At 54.6% G+C, this 15,501-nt stretch overlaps 5 protein-coding genes across 5 annotated transcripts; 3 read left to right on the forward strand and 2 right to left on the reverse strand.

The window, feature by feature from the left end:
* Positions 1-2,425: 2,425 nt before the first annotated feature.
* PG986_001514 (aminotransferase class I and II) lies at positions 2,426-4,411 on the forward strand (the record flags this gene model as incomplete). Its single annotated transcript, XM_066837736.1, has 1 exon — positions 2,426-4,411. One exon carries the CDS (start codon positions 2,426-2,428, stop codon positions 4,409-4,411), a length of 1,986 nt encoding a protein of 661 aa, XP_066706629.1.
* A 1,352-nt stretch (positions 4,412-5,763) lies between these two features.
* On the forward strand, positions 5,764-6,568 carry PG986_001515 (uncharacterized protein; the record flags this gene model as incomplete). The annotated part of the gene is made up of 2 exons (XM_066837737.1): positions 5,764-6,038; positions 6,130-6,568. 2 exons carry the CDS (start codon positions 5,764-5,766, stop codon positions 6,566-6,568), a joined length of 714 nt encoding a protein of 237 aa, XP_066706630.1.
* A 1,586-nt stretch (positions 6,569-8,154) lies between these two features.
* Positions 8,155-8,691, forward strand: PG986_001516 (uncharacterized protein; the record flags this gene model as incomplete). Its single annotated transcript, XM_066837738.1, has 1 exon — positions 8,155-8,691. One exon carries the CDS (start codon positions 8,155-8,157, stop codon positions 8,689-8,691), a length of 537 nt encoding a protein of 178 aa, XP_066706631.1.
* A 760-nt stretch (positions 8,692-9,451) lies between these two features.
* Positions 9,452-10,838, reverse strand: PG986_001517 (uncharacterized protein; the record flags this gene model as incomplete). Its single annotated transcript, XM_066837739.1, has 3 exons — positions 9,452-9,636; positions 9,718-10,312; positions 10,398-10,838. The coding sequence occupies 3 exons, from the start codon at positions 10,836-10,838 to the stop codon at positions 9,452-9,454; spliced, it is 1,221 nt and encodes a 406-aa protein (XP_066706632.1).
* Positions 10,839-11,942: 1,104 nt separating this feature from the next.
* Positions 11,943-13,052, reverse strand: PG986_001518 (uncharacterized protein; the record flags this gene model as incomplete). Its single annotated transcript, XM_066837740.1, is given in 4 exon segments — positions 11,943-12,124; positions 12,193-12,262; positions 12,273-12,817; positions 12,890-13,052. 4 exon segments carry the CDS (start codon positions 13,050-13,052, stop codon positions 11,943-11,945), a joined length of 960 nt encoding a protein of 319 aa, XP_066706633.1.
* Positions 13,053-15,501: the final 2,449 nt, after the last annotated feature.

A 15,501-nucleotide genomic window follows, 5' to 3' on the forward strand; every position in this document is an offset into this window, starting at 1 on the left:
ACGACAGGACAACACCGAGTCATCCGACAAGGTCCCGACGAGGACGGCATCGAATGAGGGCTGCGCCTATGCATACAATGTCCCGCACCGAAGCAAAGCAAAGAGCGATAAGATGGCGGACAGCTGTGTGTGCCCGACTTGGAACCCGAACCCCGTCGGGCGAACTTTGAACGCGTCTGGGCTGTGACTCGAGCAGAATGACCAGGGCACAAAGTGGGCACGACTGGGGGGCCGCCGAGGAGCTGGCACGCTGGATCGTTGGAACATTAAAATTTGATTTGTATGCCTCATCCGCCTCTATATCTCCGACAAGCCCATACAGCAACACAATCTCGTGGGATTGGGTAGTCCGTGGACAACAAATAAGCTACACGAACTAGCCCTACAAGTACATCCGTATCGCGATCCGCGTGGTCAGTTCACGATGGACACATGAAGAACGTGTTGTCATTGAACCCTTATCAATCTCGCTAGCCTTGGCCTTTGCCTTTGCCTTTCGGCATACTGGAATGGTTCGTACTAGTACCGCTGCTGCATAATGCGAGGTGCTTGTGAAGTGCTCCTCTGCATGAGGTGTCTGGTTACACCGTCACACAGCGTTGCCAGCGCCAGAGGACTGGCCAGCGTTGCAGCATAACCTGCCCGCATATATCGAACAGCCGAGAAATCGAGGGCAACATTCGATACGGACGATGCGATGGGCTGAATGGGGAGTAGCCCCTGAAGCTAGCTATGATCTTCTTCGTTTTCTTCGCCCTCGCCCAGTCTCCCTCCCTGATTTCCTTGGGGGAAGCAGCCGATCACAGAGCCCCCAGGCCCCTTTGGGCCCTTTGGCCCCTTTGGGCCCTTTGGCCCCCTTTGGGCCCCCTTGGTTCGAAAAGCCGAAATGGCGGACTCCAGTTGCAGAGCCCAACTCGCGCTCTGGTTCGCGAGTAACGCGGGCTTGGCGTGTCCACCTTGGTTTCTTGTCGAGTGGGCCGGCGGCTCGGATCAGGCGGAATTTGGCAATGGCAGACGGACAACAAGGGTGCGCTGTTGGTCGGTTTGGCAACTTTGGCTAGAGCCCCTCCCATCTCCCTGCGCATCCTTACGCCCTTAGTGCCATGTGCCTTAGCTGCTTAGCTGCGAGCTGCAAGCTGCAAGGCTCACAGAAAGCAGAGCAAAGCAAAGAAAGCATTAAATGCCAGGCTGTTTTCTGCATGCAGCCTTTCCACTCTCTTATCCCACCCCCTATGAAGTACCTTCTCATGAATGAACAATAGATTAACAGACAGGCAGGGTCATACGATACTCGGGGGAGATAAAACCAGACAGATACCGGAATACACACTCGTAGCTCGAATGCAAATTGCATACAGGCGGATTCTCTGGGTTGAGCTTACATTACATGCTGTAGGTCTTATTAATGAACGGCGGCGAGCAATAACATGAACATGAACATGGACATGGGCATGGGCATGGAGGGGGGGCTGGGTGGGCATTTTCGTTCGGATCGACTGGGATGGATTTCTAAGTGAGCTGCGAATCAATAATAATAGCTCTGGTCCCTCCCCAAAACCCGCGGTGAGCTTTTCCTTCTCTTTTCCCTAGCCGGTTTGTTGCCTATCCCGCCAGTCCAGCCAAGTCCAGCCAAACCAGCTCGTCGGTCAGGGTTTCTTCCTTCTCAATTGCCTCAATTGCAGGGTCAGAACACCGCCTCGAGCCTGTTTCGCACATACTGCCGGGTTTCGTTTCGTCCATCCAGGTCTCTCTTCCGTTACATCGAGAGTGCCAAGAAACTGCCGCCCACGGGAGATTTTTGATCCCGCCACACTCCTTTCCCCAATATCTTTTAATAATCTCTGAATAAGAAGCGTATCTGCTCCCGCCATCTGCCACGCCTGCAGCAGTAGCAGCATTACCTACCTACATACATACATAATTACTTTGCTTTGGCATACCCTCACAAACCTAAGCCTCACCCACCTCAGATCGACTCGGGCGAATCAGCGCTCCTCTCGGTTGCCACGGAAGAAGCTATACCTGCGATTGGACAGTTGCTGTCAATTGGTCAGTCAGCCGCGAAGCATTTAATTTAAAGGTGAGTGAGTGATCGGGAAGGAATGCCTGAACGTTACCGTCCAACGAACGCCACCCCAGACCACCCGCATGCAGTAAATGGGCGAGATTGGAGATCGCGGATTGGAGGCCCAGGCGGTATCGCTCTGATTACCTATCTGGGTCCATTACGCCTGTCTCCAAACTCGCTCAACAACCTCCAGCTATATTTGCGCTGCACCCATCTCTACCTACTATTATTCTCACATTCAACTGCATTACCCTGTACCTGCTAATACTTAATACATCCGTAGCCTCTCAATTGGGAACAGGTCGATACACCGGCACCCTTGTCTGAACCGAAAAGTCGCCAATTCGATACAGAGACATGCCCCGAAGAATCTCCATTCCGTTTACCTCCAATAGCATGCCACAAACCGAGAAGTCTGGCGAGAGAAGACCGTCGACGTCCAAAGGCAACCGCCTGACCCAGTTCTTCTCGGGCACGCCGCGAAAGGACCAGCTGTCGGCCCAGCAGGCCCTCCAGGCCATGCAGAACTCGCCTTCCATCACAGCGCCGAGCCTGGCTCTGCCCAGCATCTCGCTCTCGACTGCCACCGTAGGCGAAGTCCCGGATGAGTCGACCACCCTTTTCGAACCGCCCACCTCGGAGGAAGTCCAGGTCAAGCGACGCGCCGATGCCCAGTTTGGTCCCCTCGTTCACCCTAGCCACCGATATGTTAGCAAGCATCATGGAGATGGCGGCCTGAAGGCCCCCATCATTGATGAGCCTCCCTACTACTTCGTCCTCACCACCTATATCAGCTACCTGCTGCTCATCTTGCTGGGCCACATCCGCGATTTCTTCGGCAAGCGCTTTAGCAAGAAGCCTATGTATCAACAGCTCAAGGCGTCCAATGGATACGCTCCCTTGACCGACGATTTCGACAGCTTCTACACGCGCCGTCTCAAGCTGAGAATTGATGACTGCTTCGCCCGCACCAGCACTGGAGTCCCTGGTCGCTACATCTCACTCTTGGATCGTGTTTCGCACGACTTCAACGCCTCTTACACGTACACTGGCACCACAACCGAGACCCTCAACCTAAGCTCGTACAACTACCTTGGTTTCGCTCAATCCGAAGGCCCCTGTGCCGATGCTGTCGAGGACTGTACCCGCAAGTATGGCCTGAGTTTCTGCGGACCGCGTGCGGATGCTGGTACTTCTGACCTCGCGGTAGAGGTCGAGAAAGAAATCGCCGCCTTCGTTGGCAAGCCCGATGCCATGGTTTTCTCTATGGGCTTCGTCACGAATGCCAGCTCTTTCCCAGCTCTGGTCTCCAAGGGTTGCCTGATTATCTCCGACGAACTGAACCACGCCTCTATCCGCATTGGTGCAAGACTGTCCGGCGCTGTCATTCGGTCCTTTAAGCACAACGATATGGCCGATCTGGAGAACAGACTGCGTGAAGCCATTGCTCAAGGCCAACCCCGAACCCACCGCCCCTGGAAGAAGATTCTTGTTGCCATTGAGGGTTTGTACTCGATGGAAGGAACTGTCTGCGACCTGCCTGGTGTTCTGAAGCTCAAGGAAACCTACAAGTTCTACCTGTTTATCGATGAGGCCCACAGTATTGGAGCTCTCGGCCCCAACGGCCGTGGAGTTTGCGACTACTTTGGTGTCGACCCCGCTAAAGTTGATATTCTCATGGGTACTTTGACCAAGTCCTTCGGTGCCAACGGTGGTTATGTGGCTGCTGAACCACACATCGTTGCTAAGTTGCGAAGCACCAACGCTGCAACCCAGCTCGGAGAATCGCCTGCCCCATCCGTCCTCATGCAAATTTTGGCCTCGCTCAGGATCATCACTGGCGAGCTTGCTCCTGGCCAAGGCGAGGAGCGTCTGCAACGAATTGCCTTCAACTCCCGTTACCTTCGTCTTGGTCTCAAGCGCCTTGGCTTTATTGTCTATGGTCATGACGATTCCCCTATCATTCCCGTTGCCCTGTACAACCCTGGCAAAATGTCCGCCTTCAGCCACGAGATGCTGAAGCGCAAGATCTCTGTTGTCATTGTTGGATACCCTGCCACTCCCCTCATCAGCTCTCGCGTGCGATTCTGCATCTCCTCGGCTCACAACAAGGATGACATGGACCGGGTTCTCGCTGCTTGCCAGGAGGTTGGCGACATCCTCCAAATCAAGTTCTCGACTGGTGTTGCTGGTGGCCAGAAGCTCCCGGCCGGTATTACCCCTGAGAACGAAGAGCAATGGCGCAAGGAGAACGGCCTGGAGAATGTCTTTGAGCCTCCTCGTTGGTCGCTTGAGGAAGTCATGGCTGTTGGCGCTGCCGACTGCAAGGGCAAGCTGCGGTAAACGGCCATCAGCCATGACATCGCAACGAAGCCACCATGGTAGTCTACAACGGGATTGAGAAGCCATCAAGACCCACAGCGCTTCAGAGCTGTGGTCTTGGGCCGCACCGGGTCCATACTCTTCAGGATTGGTTGAGGTTAAGCCGACATTCGCTTATCACTTCACTTCATTTGAACGTCGACCTCCTGTCAAGACACAAACCCAAATGAGCGAGCAAGGCTTTGAAGAAGATCTTTTCGAAAACGCATGAAGCAAGCAAGAGATACCCCATATGCTGTAATGGTCGTTAACACATCCATATCCGTTTAATGATCGGCTAGCCTCGTTCGCAAACCCTCCCCACTCAGGGGGGTTCCCTCGTCTTTACCCAGGTGAAGCGGCACAGCTGCGCTGCTCACTTGGATGGCGAGACGGCTGGCGGGGGGGGTGCTGAGAGAAACCCTAAGACGGAAGGGTGTGTATGTATATAGACTTAGAATTCATGTACGCAAATGGCAACTGTCGTTAAATCTACCATTGCGAACTTCACAATTTATTGCCAGAGACTATAAATGCCATGTCGTTTGCCCAAGATGTGATCTACTGATATATAGTCGAGCGCAACTAATCGGCGGATCCTGTCCGGAGTTCGGTACAAGAGGACATCGACACCGACATAGACACGACACCATATGCAGGTAGGAAAGCGTATTGTGGTGACTTATACACCAATAGTGGACGCGGAGCGAGGTCCTCCGCCAACTCCATCAGCGGGCCGGGTTGTAGCGGCCGATCTCCCGCTCACAAAGGGGAAGGCCACCGGCTTGGCGGCTAAATAACACCGTCTGGAGTGAGCATCGGACGGAGAGGTAGGAAGGGTTTCCTGTCTAGGCACAACCCCCTCAACCGTTCACGTCCCGCCAGTTCGTTTCCGCCGCCCTGCTCGGACTAGTGTTTCAGCATGCTGTATATCTATCGCATGGTCCCTTGCAACGTTGCAGGTATGGTATATTGTATTCTCCACTCTGTATGCAGTATACCGCGTTTTCCTCCACTAGACATCCCAGTATGGCAAGTTCCTCTCCCCATGTCGTCGTGCCTGACGAACCAACCGTCGTCATACCCTCCCATCCTGTGTAGGGTAGAGTGTCGTCTCCAAGGCCGTAATTTGGGGAGCTCATAGGGGTCTACATAAATGCTCCGGACTGCACTCCCATCCCTTCTCTCTACTGCCCCCAAGTATATATACCTACGCACGCACGCCCATCACTCGGCTGTCCTCTTTGCAACAAAACCTAAAACCCAAAATACAACAAGCAACCGACCAGAGCCCAGGTTGCGAGAAGATCGCCAAAGAGAAAGAATTAAAAAAAATGTTCCGAAAAGCTGCTGTCGTCGGGCTCGCCCTCGCCCTGGCGCCGTGCTCGCTGGCCCAGGTCTCCGAGGACTTCGAGGGCGGCTGGGACCAGGCCAAGTGGCCCACGTACGCCAACGACTGCAACCAGGGGGGCAAGGTCACGCTCGACAGCACCACGGCCCACAGCGGCAAGAACTCGATGCGCGTCGACGGCGCCGGCGGGTACTGCGGACACATCTTCTTCGGCACCAAGTCGGTGCCCAGCGGCGACATTTACGTGCGGACTTACCTGTGAGTTGTCTCTTTACCATCTTGAGCGGGGGTTTCCATAGTTAGAAGAGTGTCCCGATCACTGACAAGAATGTCCCTCCGTATTTTTTAGTAAGGCGTCCAAGGCCCTGACGGACGCGCACGTGTCCTTCATCACGATGCCCGACTCGGCGCAGGGCAGCAACAAGCACCTGCGCATCGGGGGCCAGAGCAAGATCCTCATGTACAACCGCGAGTCGGACGACGCGACGCTGCCGGACCTGTCCCCGCAGGGCATCGCGGCGTCCAAGGCGCTGCCGGCGGGCGCGTGGGAGTGCTTCGAGTACCACGTCGGCACCGACGGCACCATCGAGACCTGGCTCAACAACGACACGGTCGCGGGCCTCACGTCCAAGCCGGGCGTCGCCAACGGCAACGCTGCGCAGTGGCAGCGCAGCTCCGTCAAGCCGAAGCCGACGGCCATCTACTTTGGCTGGGAGTCGTACGGTGGGGATACTAACACTTTCTGGTACGACGACATCGTCGTCAGCGGGTCGCGTATCGGCTGCTAGAGGGCAGGAGGAGACGGGGAGAGCAGTAGTTGGAGGATGGTTTCAGGTCGACTGGCTCCAACCGCAGTCTGTATGAACGCCAAGTAGGCAATGGGGGGGGGCTCTGGCAGAGACTGACGCAGTGCCTACCTCGGCCACTTTCCCAGAAAATGGGGGTTGTGGGTTGGGGTTATTCGTGGACTTCAATTAGTATATGTTCATATCATGAAGATGGAAAGAAATTGTACATATGAGATTGTGTATGCGCATATGCAACATTCGCCCGTGTTACCTTTTTTTAATGAGACTGTCCTAGGCCACCTAAAAGGAGGTACTGACTTTACCTTACTCTACTAACAATGCAGCCCTTGAGAATCTCAAAGCGCCAAACCAGCAAGTAAGAAGTTCATAGGATATTTTGGTCATTATAAGTGATAAGTCGCCGCCCCACAAGGAGTTGCCTGGTCAGAGTATTATCTGTCTTGGACGAGTGCCTGATCGCCTTCAGTAGAAAGCTAGGCAGTAGGGGTTGGGTTTGTAGGCTATAAATCCCACCCTGTCTCTCACTTCCACCTGGCCCTTCCTGGCCGGCCACCCTTCTTTGGTCGCTCGCTGCCAGCCACAGCTACAGCCAACTACTCACTCAACGTTTGCTCTCGCATGTCCTATCTGCTACACGTCCTAAGTATGAACCCCGAGTCGATGTTCTAGATCCACCCTCATCACTGCTGGTTCTGTCAAGATGGGTACGCGGTCAGGAAGCTCAGGGGCCAAAGAAGCCGATCCATCCACCTTCATCAGCAAATTTCTCAAAACCACAACCAGCCGACCTCTCAGAACCGCCATGGCCACTGTTACAAAAAAAGCAACCGAGCGCGAAGGCCGAGGATGCCAAGGAAGTCAATACAGCCAAGGTCGAAAGCAGGCTTCTCGAGCTTCCAGATGAAATTATCATGATGGTTCTACAGAGCATCCATGACAAAGTCTCGATGTTGGTCCTGCATCAAACTTGCCGGCGACTAAGGAGTCTATGCGAGGACGCCACGCTCGAGTACAGAGTACCCGTCCAGCCGGATGCGAAGCCCTGGTGGGATGACCCCTATCTGAAGCAGATCTGTTCACTCCAGGATCCCGAACTGACCGAATACGGACGGCTTCTGTGGCGGGATCGGATGTGCCGCGACTGTAAACATCTGCGAAGCGATGCCAACTCATATAAGCAAGCTGTCGGACGCATCCACCGGACTATGCGGTGCAGTGGCTGCAAAATCCGTCATCCGCTCTATCTATTTTCGTATGGTGAGCGCCAGAAAGCCTCCAACGTACGTGTTTGTATTGGGCGCCAGGGGCACTTTCGTTTCTGCAGGCATGCCACATTGGGCTTTCAACGCCTCGAGGATGCAGGGAGGGAGCTTGAGTTCGTGAATTGCGCTCAATGTGCAATCCATAGGCTCGGCAAACGGTCATATAGCCACGATAATTGCAAAGCACATCGCCGCGTGATTTTGGGTGCAGAGCTCCAATATCATTCCGTCGGCGTTCAGTCCACCTTCGCTACCTGTAGGATGGAGTGATATCAGCCTGTCTGCTCATTTTGGCCCATCAACATGGCTGAGACCGACATGCAGAGCAGCCTCCATGACCAGCTCGTCAAGAACATGCCGAAATACATGGCTGAGTTTATAGACATCAACCCCCCAATGACTACCTGCCATCATACCGGCACCTCAGACTTTCATGTCAAAAGAGTGTCACTGATGGAAAATCAAGCGCCCTCCAACAGTCACCGGACCCATGCTACCCAGAGCACCTGTACGTCTCCCGATTGCGAGTTTCGCACATCTCTTCTGGTGGAAAGCACCCGTTTCGAGATCAGAGCCGTTTACAAGTTCTCGTTCACTTCTGCTACCGATCCTTCCTGGCTTCGTACTCTCGACCCTCAATCATACCTCAGCGACAGCGACGAGCTTACCCGCGGTCTAATGTGGTGTCCCAACCCAGGTTGCGCTACCATGAGATCAGGGCGCATGCGGGATAGTCTCTTCCGTCAACAGCCTGCACCCTCCAGGTGGGAACAGCTCCTTTATAAGGTAACTGGACACACTGGACACCAGAGGATACCATTGTTTGAAGATAACCCATGACGTGGCTCGATGATATGGATCTGAGCACACACCTCATTATTCGATATCTGGAAAAGGTAAAGCAATGAGGCCAGAGCTATGAATAGATACGACTGTACTATTGCCTTACGCGAATGCTTAGCTTGGTGACCAATCTCACTCGATGTAAAATCGGTTGATAGGGGTTGGATTTGTAGGCAACCCTTTTATGTATGGCAGGGCAACGGTTTCATTCAGCAATCACGGTATCTCCCATAATCAGATAAAGTACACGTTTCCGCGTTCTATTTACTCCATCCAACTCAACGAGGGTGACGAGCTAACGCGTGGCTTAATGTGGTGCCGCAATGTAAGTTGTCCTGTTATGAGACTGGGAATTGAGCGATACTTCCTGTTCCACCACGAGGGCTTACCTTGGGAGGGGATGCAGTTTCAGCCCGCGAGCACCGGAGTTGAACCCTGAAGGACATTCCATGCCGGGGTGGGTCAATATGATATGGAGATCTGAGCGTATAGGCCGATGTATACCGTCTCGAGAGCGCTCTCGTTGAAATGATCGCCAAAACAGGATATATGATCTTCAGGATGTACCGCAGTATGCGGGGGGAGCAATATAGCGACAAAGAGCAGTGAATTGAGCGGTGCTTTATTATGAATTACCAAATTGGCTTGCTTCAGCGGGTATATATAAGTACTATTGGTAATATGCGACAAACAGCTCGGCCAAATAGTTTCGAAATGGTACCAGATCGTACATGGCGTGATATCTTGCTGAAACCACTTACAAGGGACACTTCTTGGGATGCTGTACCGCCCTCTTGACGGAAGTCTTGAAGTCTTCGCCATCAACTTCGAGGATGTAGTTCACCTTCTGCAGCTTCTGCGCCTTGGGCTTCAGAGCTTCCTGGTAGCCAATAATGTTTCCGTAGTATGGGCTGGACCAGGCGGTGTCGACGTCCAAGTAGACTAGGAGAAGGTCTGTCAGCTTTTGGTTCATTCTCGACCCAATTCTACTCGCAGGAGAGTCAGAAGAACAAGAAAACTTACAAGAGACGGAGTCCTTGACGTGCTCGGGGTACAAGAACGCGTACATGGCCGTCTCGTCCCAATAGGGGAGCGTCATGTCCGTGTGGCCGTGCAGGAGCGTGGTGTAGGGGTTCTCGACCTCGACGAGCTCGTCGAGGAACTGCTGGTCAGGGAAGACCTGGTTGGCGCCGTTGCCGACGATGGTGATTTCCGGGAAGTCGGCCGTGAGGGCGATCTTGGCGGCCTCGGGGTCGATCTTGAGGTTGATGTCGGACACGTAGTCGGCCTGGAGCAGGGTGCGGCCCGTCGCGGCGCCCAGCAGCACCGAGTCGATGTAGCCGCCCATGACGACGAGCCCGCGCGTCAGCGACGCGAAGGCCGGGTCCATCCGCACCGCCAGCGCGATGTTGGTGAAGGCCCCGCCGCTGTAGATTAGGATCTCGCCCGGGTGCGCCCGCACCTGCTCCACCATCCAGGCCGCGGCGTGCTCGCCCGCCAGGTGGCCCTTGGGGAACCCTTCCGCGAAGGCGGCCTTGCTGAGGCGGCGCGGGTCACCCGAGGTCGGCTCTCCGCCCAGATCCTCTGCTGTCTTGTTCTCCGGGGCGAAGGCACCCTCCTGAAAGAATCCGTCAGTTTTCTGCAAGGACAGTTTCCCGTGTCACATAAATGGGAAACTAGTGGATGAGGGCCGAGGAACGTACCCATGGCAGCTTGCCGTGCAGCGTGGACCAGACCTGGAAGAGCTCGGGGGTGTTCAGGAGCGGGTAGTCGGCGCCCTTGTGGACGGGGATGCACTCGGACAGGTTGCCGAGCTCAAGCCCGGCGAGGCCGTGCATGCTGGTCTGCAGGGCCCAGGAGTCGGCGGTGTCGCCGACGATGCCCACGACGTCCCAACCGGCGTCGAGGGCCTGTAAGATGGGGATGAAGGCCACGGCGGCCCAGTCGTTGTCCAGGATCATCTTGCGGGGCTTACCGTCGCCATTCCCAGCAGTACTGTTGCTGCTGGTGCTGTTGCTGGCCACGTAGCCGCTCCCGGGGACCGACCGTTGTTGTTGTTGTTGTTGTCCGGCTGTGGCGGCGGCAGCGCCGGTGGCGCCGGCCACCACGGCGGTGGTCGCGAGTACGAGGTTGGAGAAGTACATAACGTCCTCCAAGATTAGCTGAACTCGGTAGCAACGGCGGCTTCTCCTGACTTGTCCTGAAAAGAGAGACAGAGACAACGGCGCGAAAGAGCGAGAGGGTTACGGAAACCAGAAAAGGGCGGCCGACGATTTGCCTCGAGACATGTCTTTGACTTTATATATCATCATCATTGCCGCATCACCGAGGGAACCCGCACGCACACCGACGTTTTCTTTCCCCTTCTCGCGCCCATAAAATTCTGACCCGAGTTCTCGCGGCATTTTCTAAGACCTTGCTCAGAAAGGTCTTGCTTTTCCTCCGCTGGCCTATCTTCATTTCGTCCCGCAGCGGGCACCCGACGCTTGGCTGTGATCCAAGGTGAAGGCTATCCATGCCGGGTGGGCCGAGCAGAGGAGACCAAACCCACATGGCGAGCAGAGGTTTGCAAGGAACACAGGTAGTCGGCGGAGTATGCCTATCAGGAAGGAATGCTCTTATCTCCAGCCCCGGCGTCTGCCCGGCCAATTACCAGAGGCGAATTGGCCGTGATTGGAAAAAAACACCCACGACTGAACTCGGCTCTGAGTACCGTTAGCGGCGTTCCTGGACCCCCGGTTTCTGAGTCGCGCATATCATGGGTTTGGTAACGAAAATTTCGACTTTCGACATGCATGAGTGATTTGTTGTATAAATCAGATCAAGTTCGTAATGGGCATTATGAACTCGGAGTTATCGCGAGCAAAGGCCCTACCAGCTCTGCCCCATGTAACTCTGCGTGGAATACGGGAGGTAACACATGCAAGGGGCTCTCTCCAGCTTAGCAGCTAGGTTAGGACTCAAGACATGATATAGCACCATAATTCCCGATAACCCAACAGAAATGACATCAAAGCATACGGGGAACCGAAAAAAAAAAGGTAATGCACCTCTTGATGGAGCTCGACATTGGCTCGATGTGTGAACAAGCCCTGTGGTTTCCACATGACTACACAAGCTAATACACGCGGCGTACCATTGCGCGACAATAATTATACACGTTGATCGGCTTCAATCAATACCAAAACCAAACGCCTGTCGGATCTTCATAAATAAAAAGTCATGCACCAGGGACACTGCAACGCCGTCTAGTGACGGTGCAGCTTCTCCTTGATCTTGGAGAGAGTGCCCTTCTTCTCGCTCTTCTCGCTGGATCCCGAGTCCTTATCCGCATGACCCTTGTCCGCATGTTCCTTATCAGCGGCGCCCTCATCCTCGGGCTTGGGTGGGACACCTTTGCTGACGTGGATACCCTTCTGCTCAAGCAGACCTATATATTTCAGCCGTTAGCAAATAGCGCACCTCGGACGGCGGAATTGTTTCGGGCGTTGGACTTACGGTCAGCTTCCCTACCGGCTCCCGGCTTCGTAGCGTCAAAGTCGCCACCATCCGCCTGCAGGCCCGAAGTCTTGACATACTTCTCGCCCGTGCCCTCGCCGGAGCTCTTGGCGTGGGGGGCCGTTGGAATCTCCAGCGCTCCCCGCCTCGTCCTTCTTGTCTCCGACGATGCCGCTATCGGCCTTGCTGGAATCGACGTCGACCTTACCGGCGTCACCCCCACGCTCGCGGGCGAGCTCGTCCAAGGGCTTCGGGGGCGGGATCTTGTCCAGATCCTGACCCTTGTTAATGCCATCGCCGGTGTTGTCGACGTCCGTCGCCGCGTTCTTGGGGTGGGTCTGCGGGTTCTCGGGGTCGCGGGTGTCGTTCTGGGCCTTGGAGGTGTCGGCGGGCGTGTCTTGCGCCTTCATCTCCGTGTGCTTGTTGTCCGGGACCTTGTCCCCGCCGGCGGCGGTGCCCGTGGTTTTCGCAAACTGGGCCGAGTCGTGGTGGGGCTCCGTTGTTGTGGATGACGTCGTTGGTGTGGTGGTAGAAGCCTGGTGCGTGGAGTGCGCCGTAGATGTAGTTGGCGTGCCGGTAGTGGAGGGCTCGTGGCTGTTGACGCTGGAAGCGTTGGGCTGAGGGTCTGCGGGTGCGACACGTTAGCATGATATCTACGCCGCATGAGTATCAAAGGCTGAGCGCCGGGGTAGCGTACCGATGTTGCCCTTGTCGAAGGGCTCACCCTTGGATACGTCGCCCTGGACGCCGGAAATGGGCTCCTGGCCATGGGTCTCGTTGTTGGCGGTGGTGGTGGTGGTGTCGCTCTCACCCCAGACGGCCTTTGCTGCTGCTGCTGCCATGCTGTTGACAGTTTCCATGGTGAGCTGAGAGTTTGTGTAGATGAGCGGCTTGCTTTGGTGTAGTTGGCGTACGTATTGTGATTTGTGGATATCAAGATCTGGGAGCAAACGGGTATCTTCGCAGGGTCGATGGTACAAGTCAATGGTCTTTGTGTGAATGAAATGCAATGGATTGGAAGCCAAGAGAGTTCGAGATGGACGGGCGGCTCTTGGTGGTGTTTATATGGAGCGTAAGTTCTACACCACATCCTGCTTACACAAAGAGCTGGTGGCTAGCAGGCTGCAAGTGACGTCTTTCTTCCCTCCATTGCGTTATGATACATGGCCATGGCCAGATTAGGTACAATCCTACCAAGACCCGACAAGGCAACAGGCCCCCGGACGGAACAGTTAGCCGTCCATACCTACTAAGTAAGCCCAGTGGGACACAAGTGGAAGCACATCCATCGGCTACGGGATTGATTCCCTAACCGGCGATGTACCAGAGTGGCTTCTTATTGGGCAATTGTTTCTATCCCTTTATATATAGTAGTAGCAACCTGTTTTTCTCTTCCGGATGATCATTGAGCGCATGCAGTCTCGTACAAGCAATTGGCCAAGCCTGCCCAGTCTGATCCTTTCCGGGGTACCAAGGCCACGGCGACCCCACCGTTGCTACCCGGGCATCTGCGTGTTGTGTGTGTGTTGTGCGAATACCCAGATCCATGGGCTAGAATGATCACGATCCGCTGCGTGCAAGCGTGCCGACGAAGCGAAAGACTAAGACCAAAAAGCAGCTCGCTGTGTGCCTTGGCGAAAAGCGCATGGCATATTGATCAATCAATGGCCGTTCATCGTACGTACAGGGCTGGGAGGGGCAGGTAGCGCAATTGCGCAGGTGTTCGGGGGTCCGCCCGCAAGCCCATGACGTTGGCGGGGTACCACACCCAAACGACGTCACCAGGGAATAGTCTGGGGTCGTACGGCGCAGCTGGACAAAGAAGGCAGGATGACGCAGCAACTGTCGTCTTTGCCAGTTTGCCTTGCTTCAGCTTGGCTTTTTTTTGCGCATCTACTTCAAACGTTGGGGCTTGCACCTTTTTTCCCTGCCAATCACTGCCAATCGGACGTCTGTGTGGCGTTCTAGAACAAGAATCCACCCACCATTTGCAGTAGTCTGTCATCCAGTCTTATGCCGTCAGGTTACAGGACATGTGTATGATTTGCTTTCATGGGGCCGTACAGGAACAATTTCTGCCAAAGGCAATAGATGCAATCGGATGGGAACAACTCCAGACTTGCATATCCTAAATCTGCTAAGGAGGCATGTAAAACCCGACCAACACAGGCCCTAGGCAGCCACTGCCACACGAGCCACATGTGCCACACCATCCCCGGCCACACCCAAGATGCATCGGAACCCTCACTGTTGGAGCTGACCGTCTGACCGATGGCTCGAAGACGTTACCTCATACCATCGATACTCTCTCTCCAATCACCAAGAACAATTGCTTTGAGCTTCCTGAAACGGTAGGAACTCGTATCACGGAAGTTGGATCGCATGTTCACTTGCAAACACAGTCCAAGACCATCTCTTTGACGTGATCCCGCAGGTGGTCGGATGTCATTATCGACAGTCTCCATCAGGATGCGTGAACCGTTGAGGATCCTCTTGAAGCTAAGTCACTCATGGCCCCGACGTTGCCGATGCCCTGTCAATCAAGCTCGACTCGGGCAAGCCAGTTATTTGCTCACTGCCGGATGGGGTCAGAGTTTGACCTAGAAAATCAACAACTCACGCGGCAGTATAATAGTCAGGAACGAGACAAACACCCCGATAACATCAATTTCAGTGAGAATAGTGAGTGGAGCGCGCTTCTCATGGGGTAAGAACCGCTCATCGATAGTCGATCCGGAGATGCTCACTTTAGGCAGTGTTGATGCTAGCGTAGCGATCTAGATGGTACCAAGAACGCGTAGCTCTCCCATTTGCTGTGGTGCTTCAGACAACTCTAAGCTGAAAGTGAGCAGCCGAGTCTTGCACGTTCTCTAAGGGGTCTCGTCCGGCTTCTTCCCTAGACCCGGTTCGAAAAGCTAACTGCAAATGAAGAAAGACCAATGTAGTCTTTTGTACGTACAAAGTACCGGGCTCGAAACGACTGCATTATGTATAGAAGAGGACTCTTGTTCGTGGCTGAGAGTCGCTTTCCCCTGGCTGTTAGGTCCTTACGGGGTTGAACTATCTCACCCCCAGTCACTCTTTCATCATGTACAAGACACTCGCTCTCGTGTCCTTCACGCTGTTGGGCGGCGTCCAGGCCAAGCCCAAGCAGCCTGAAATGCACTCCTGACTCCTGCGCTCTAGGTATGAAGAATCCATGACATTGAAGACCCCAGACTGATATTGTCTCTGACGCTCAGTGGCTTCCCAGACCGGCCTCGCAGCTGGGGACCCCAAGGATGCATGCTCGGCTTTCATGCGCACAAC

This window comes from Apiospora aurea, assembly GCF_038362705.1.
Source record: "Apiospora aurea strain CBS 24483 chromosome Unknown utg000001l_segment0_segment0, whole genome shotgun sequence".
In the NCBI taxonomy this organism is placed as follows: Eukaryota; Fungi; Ascomycota; class Sordariomycetes; order Amphisphaeriales; family Apiosporaceae; genus Apiospora; species Apiospora aurea.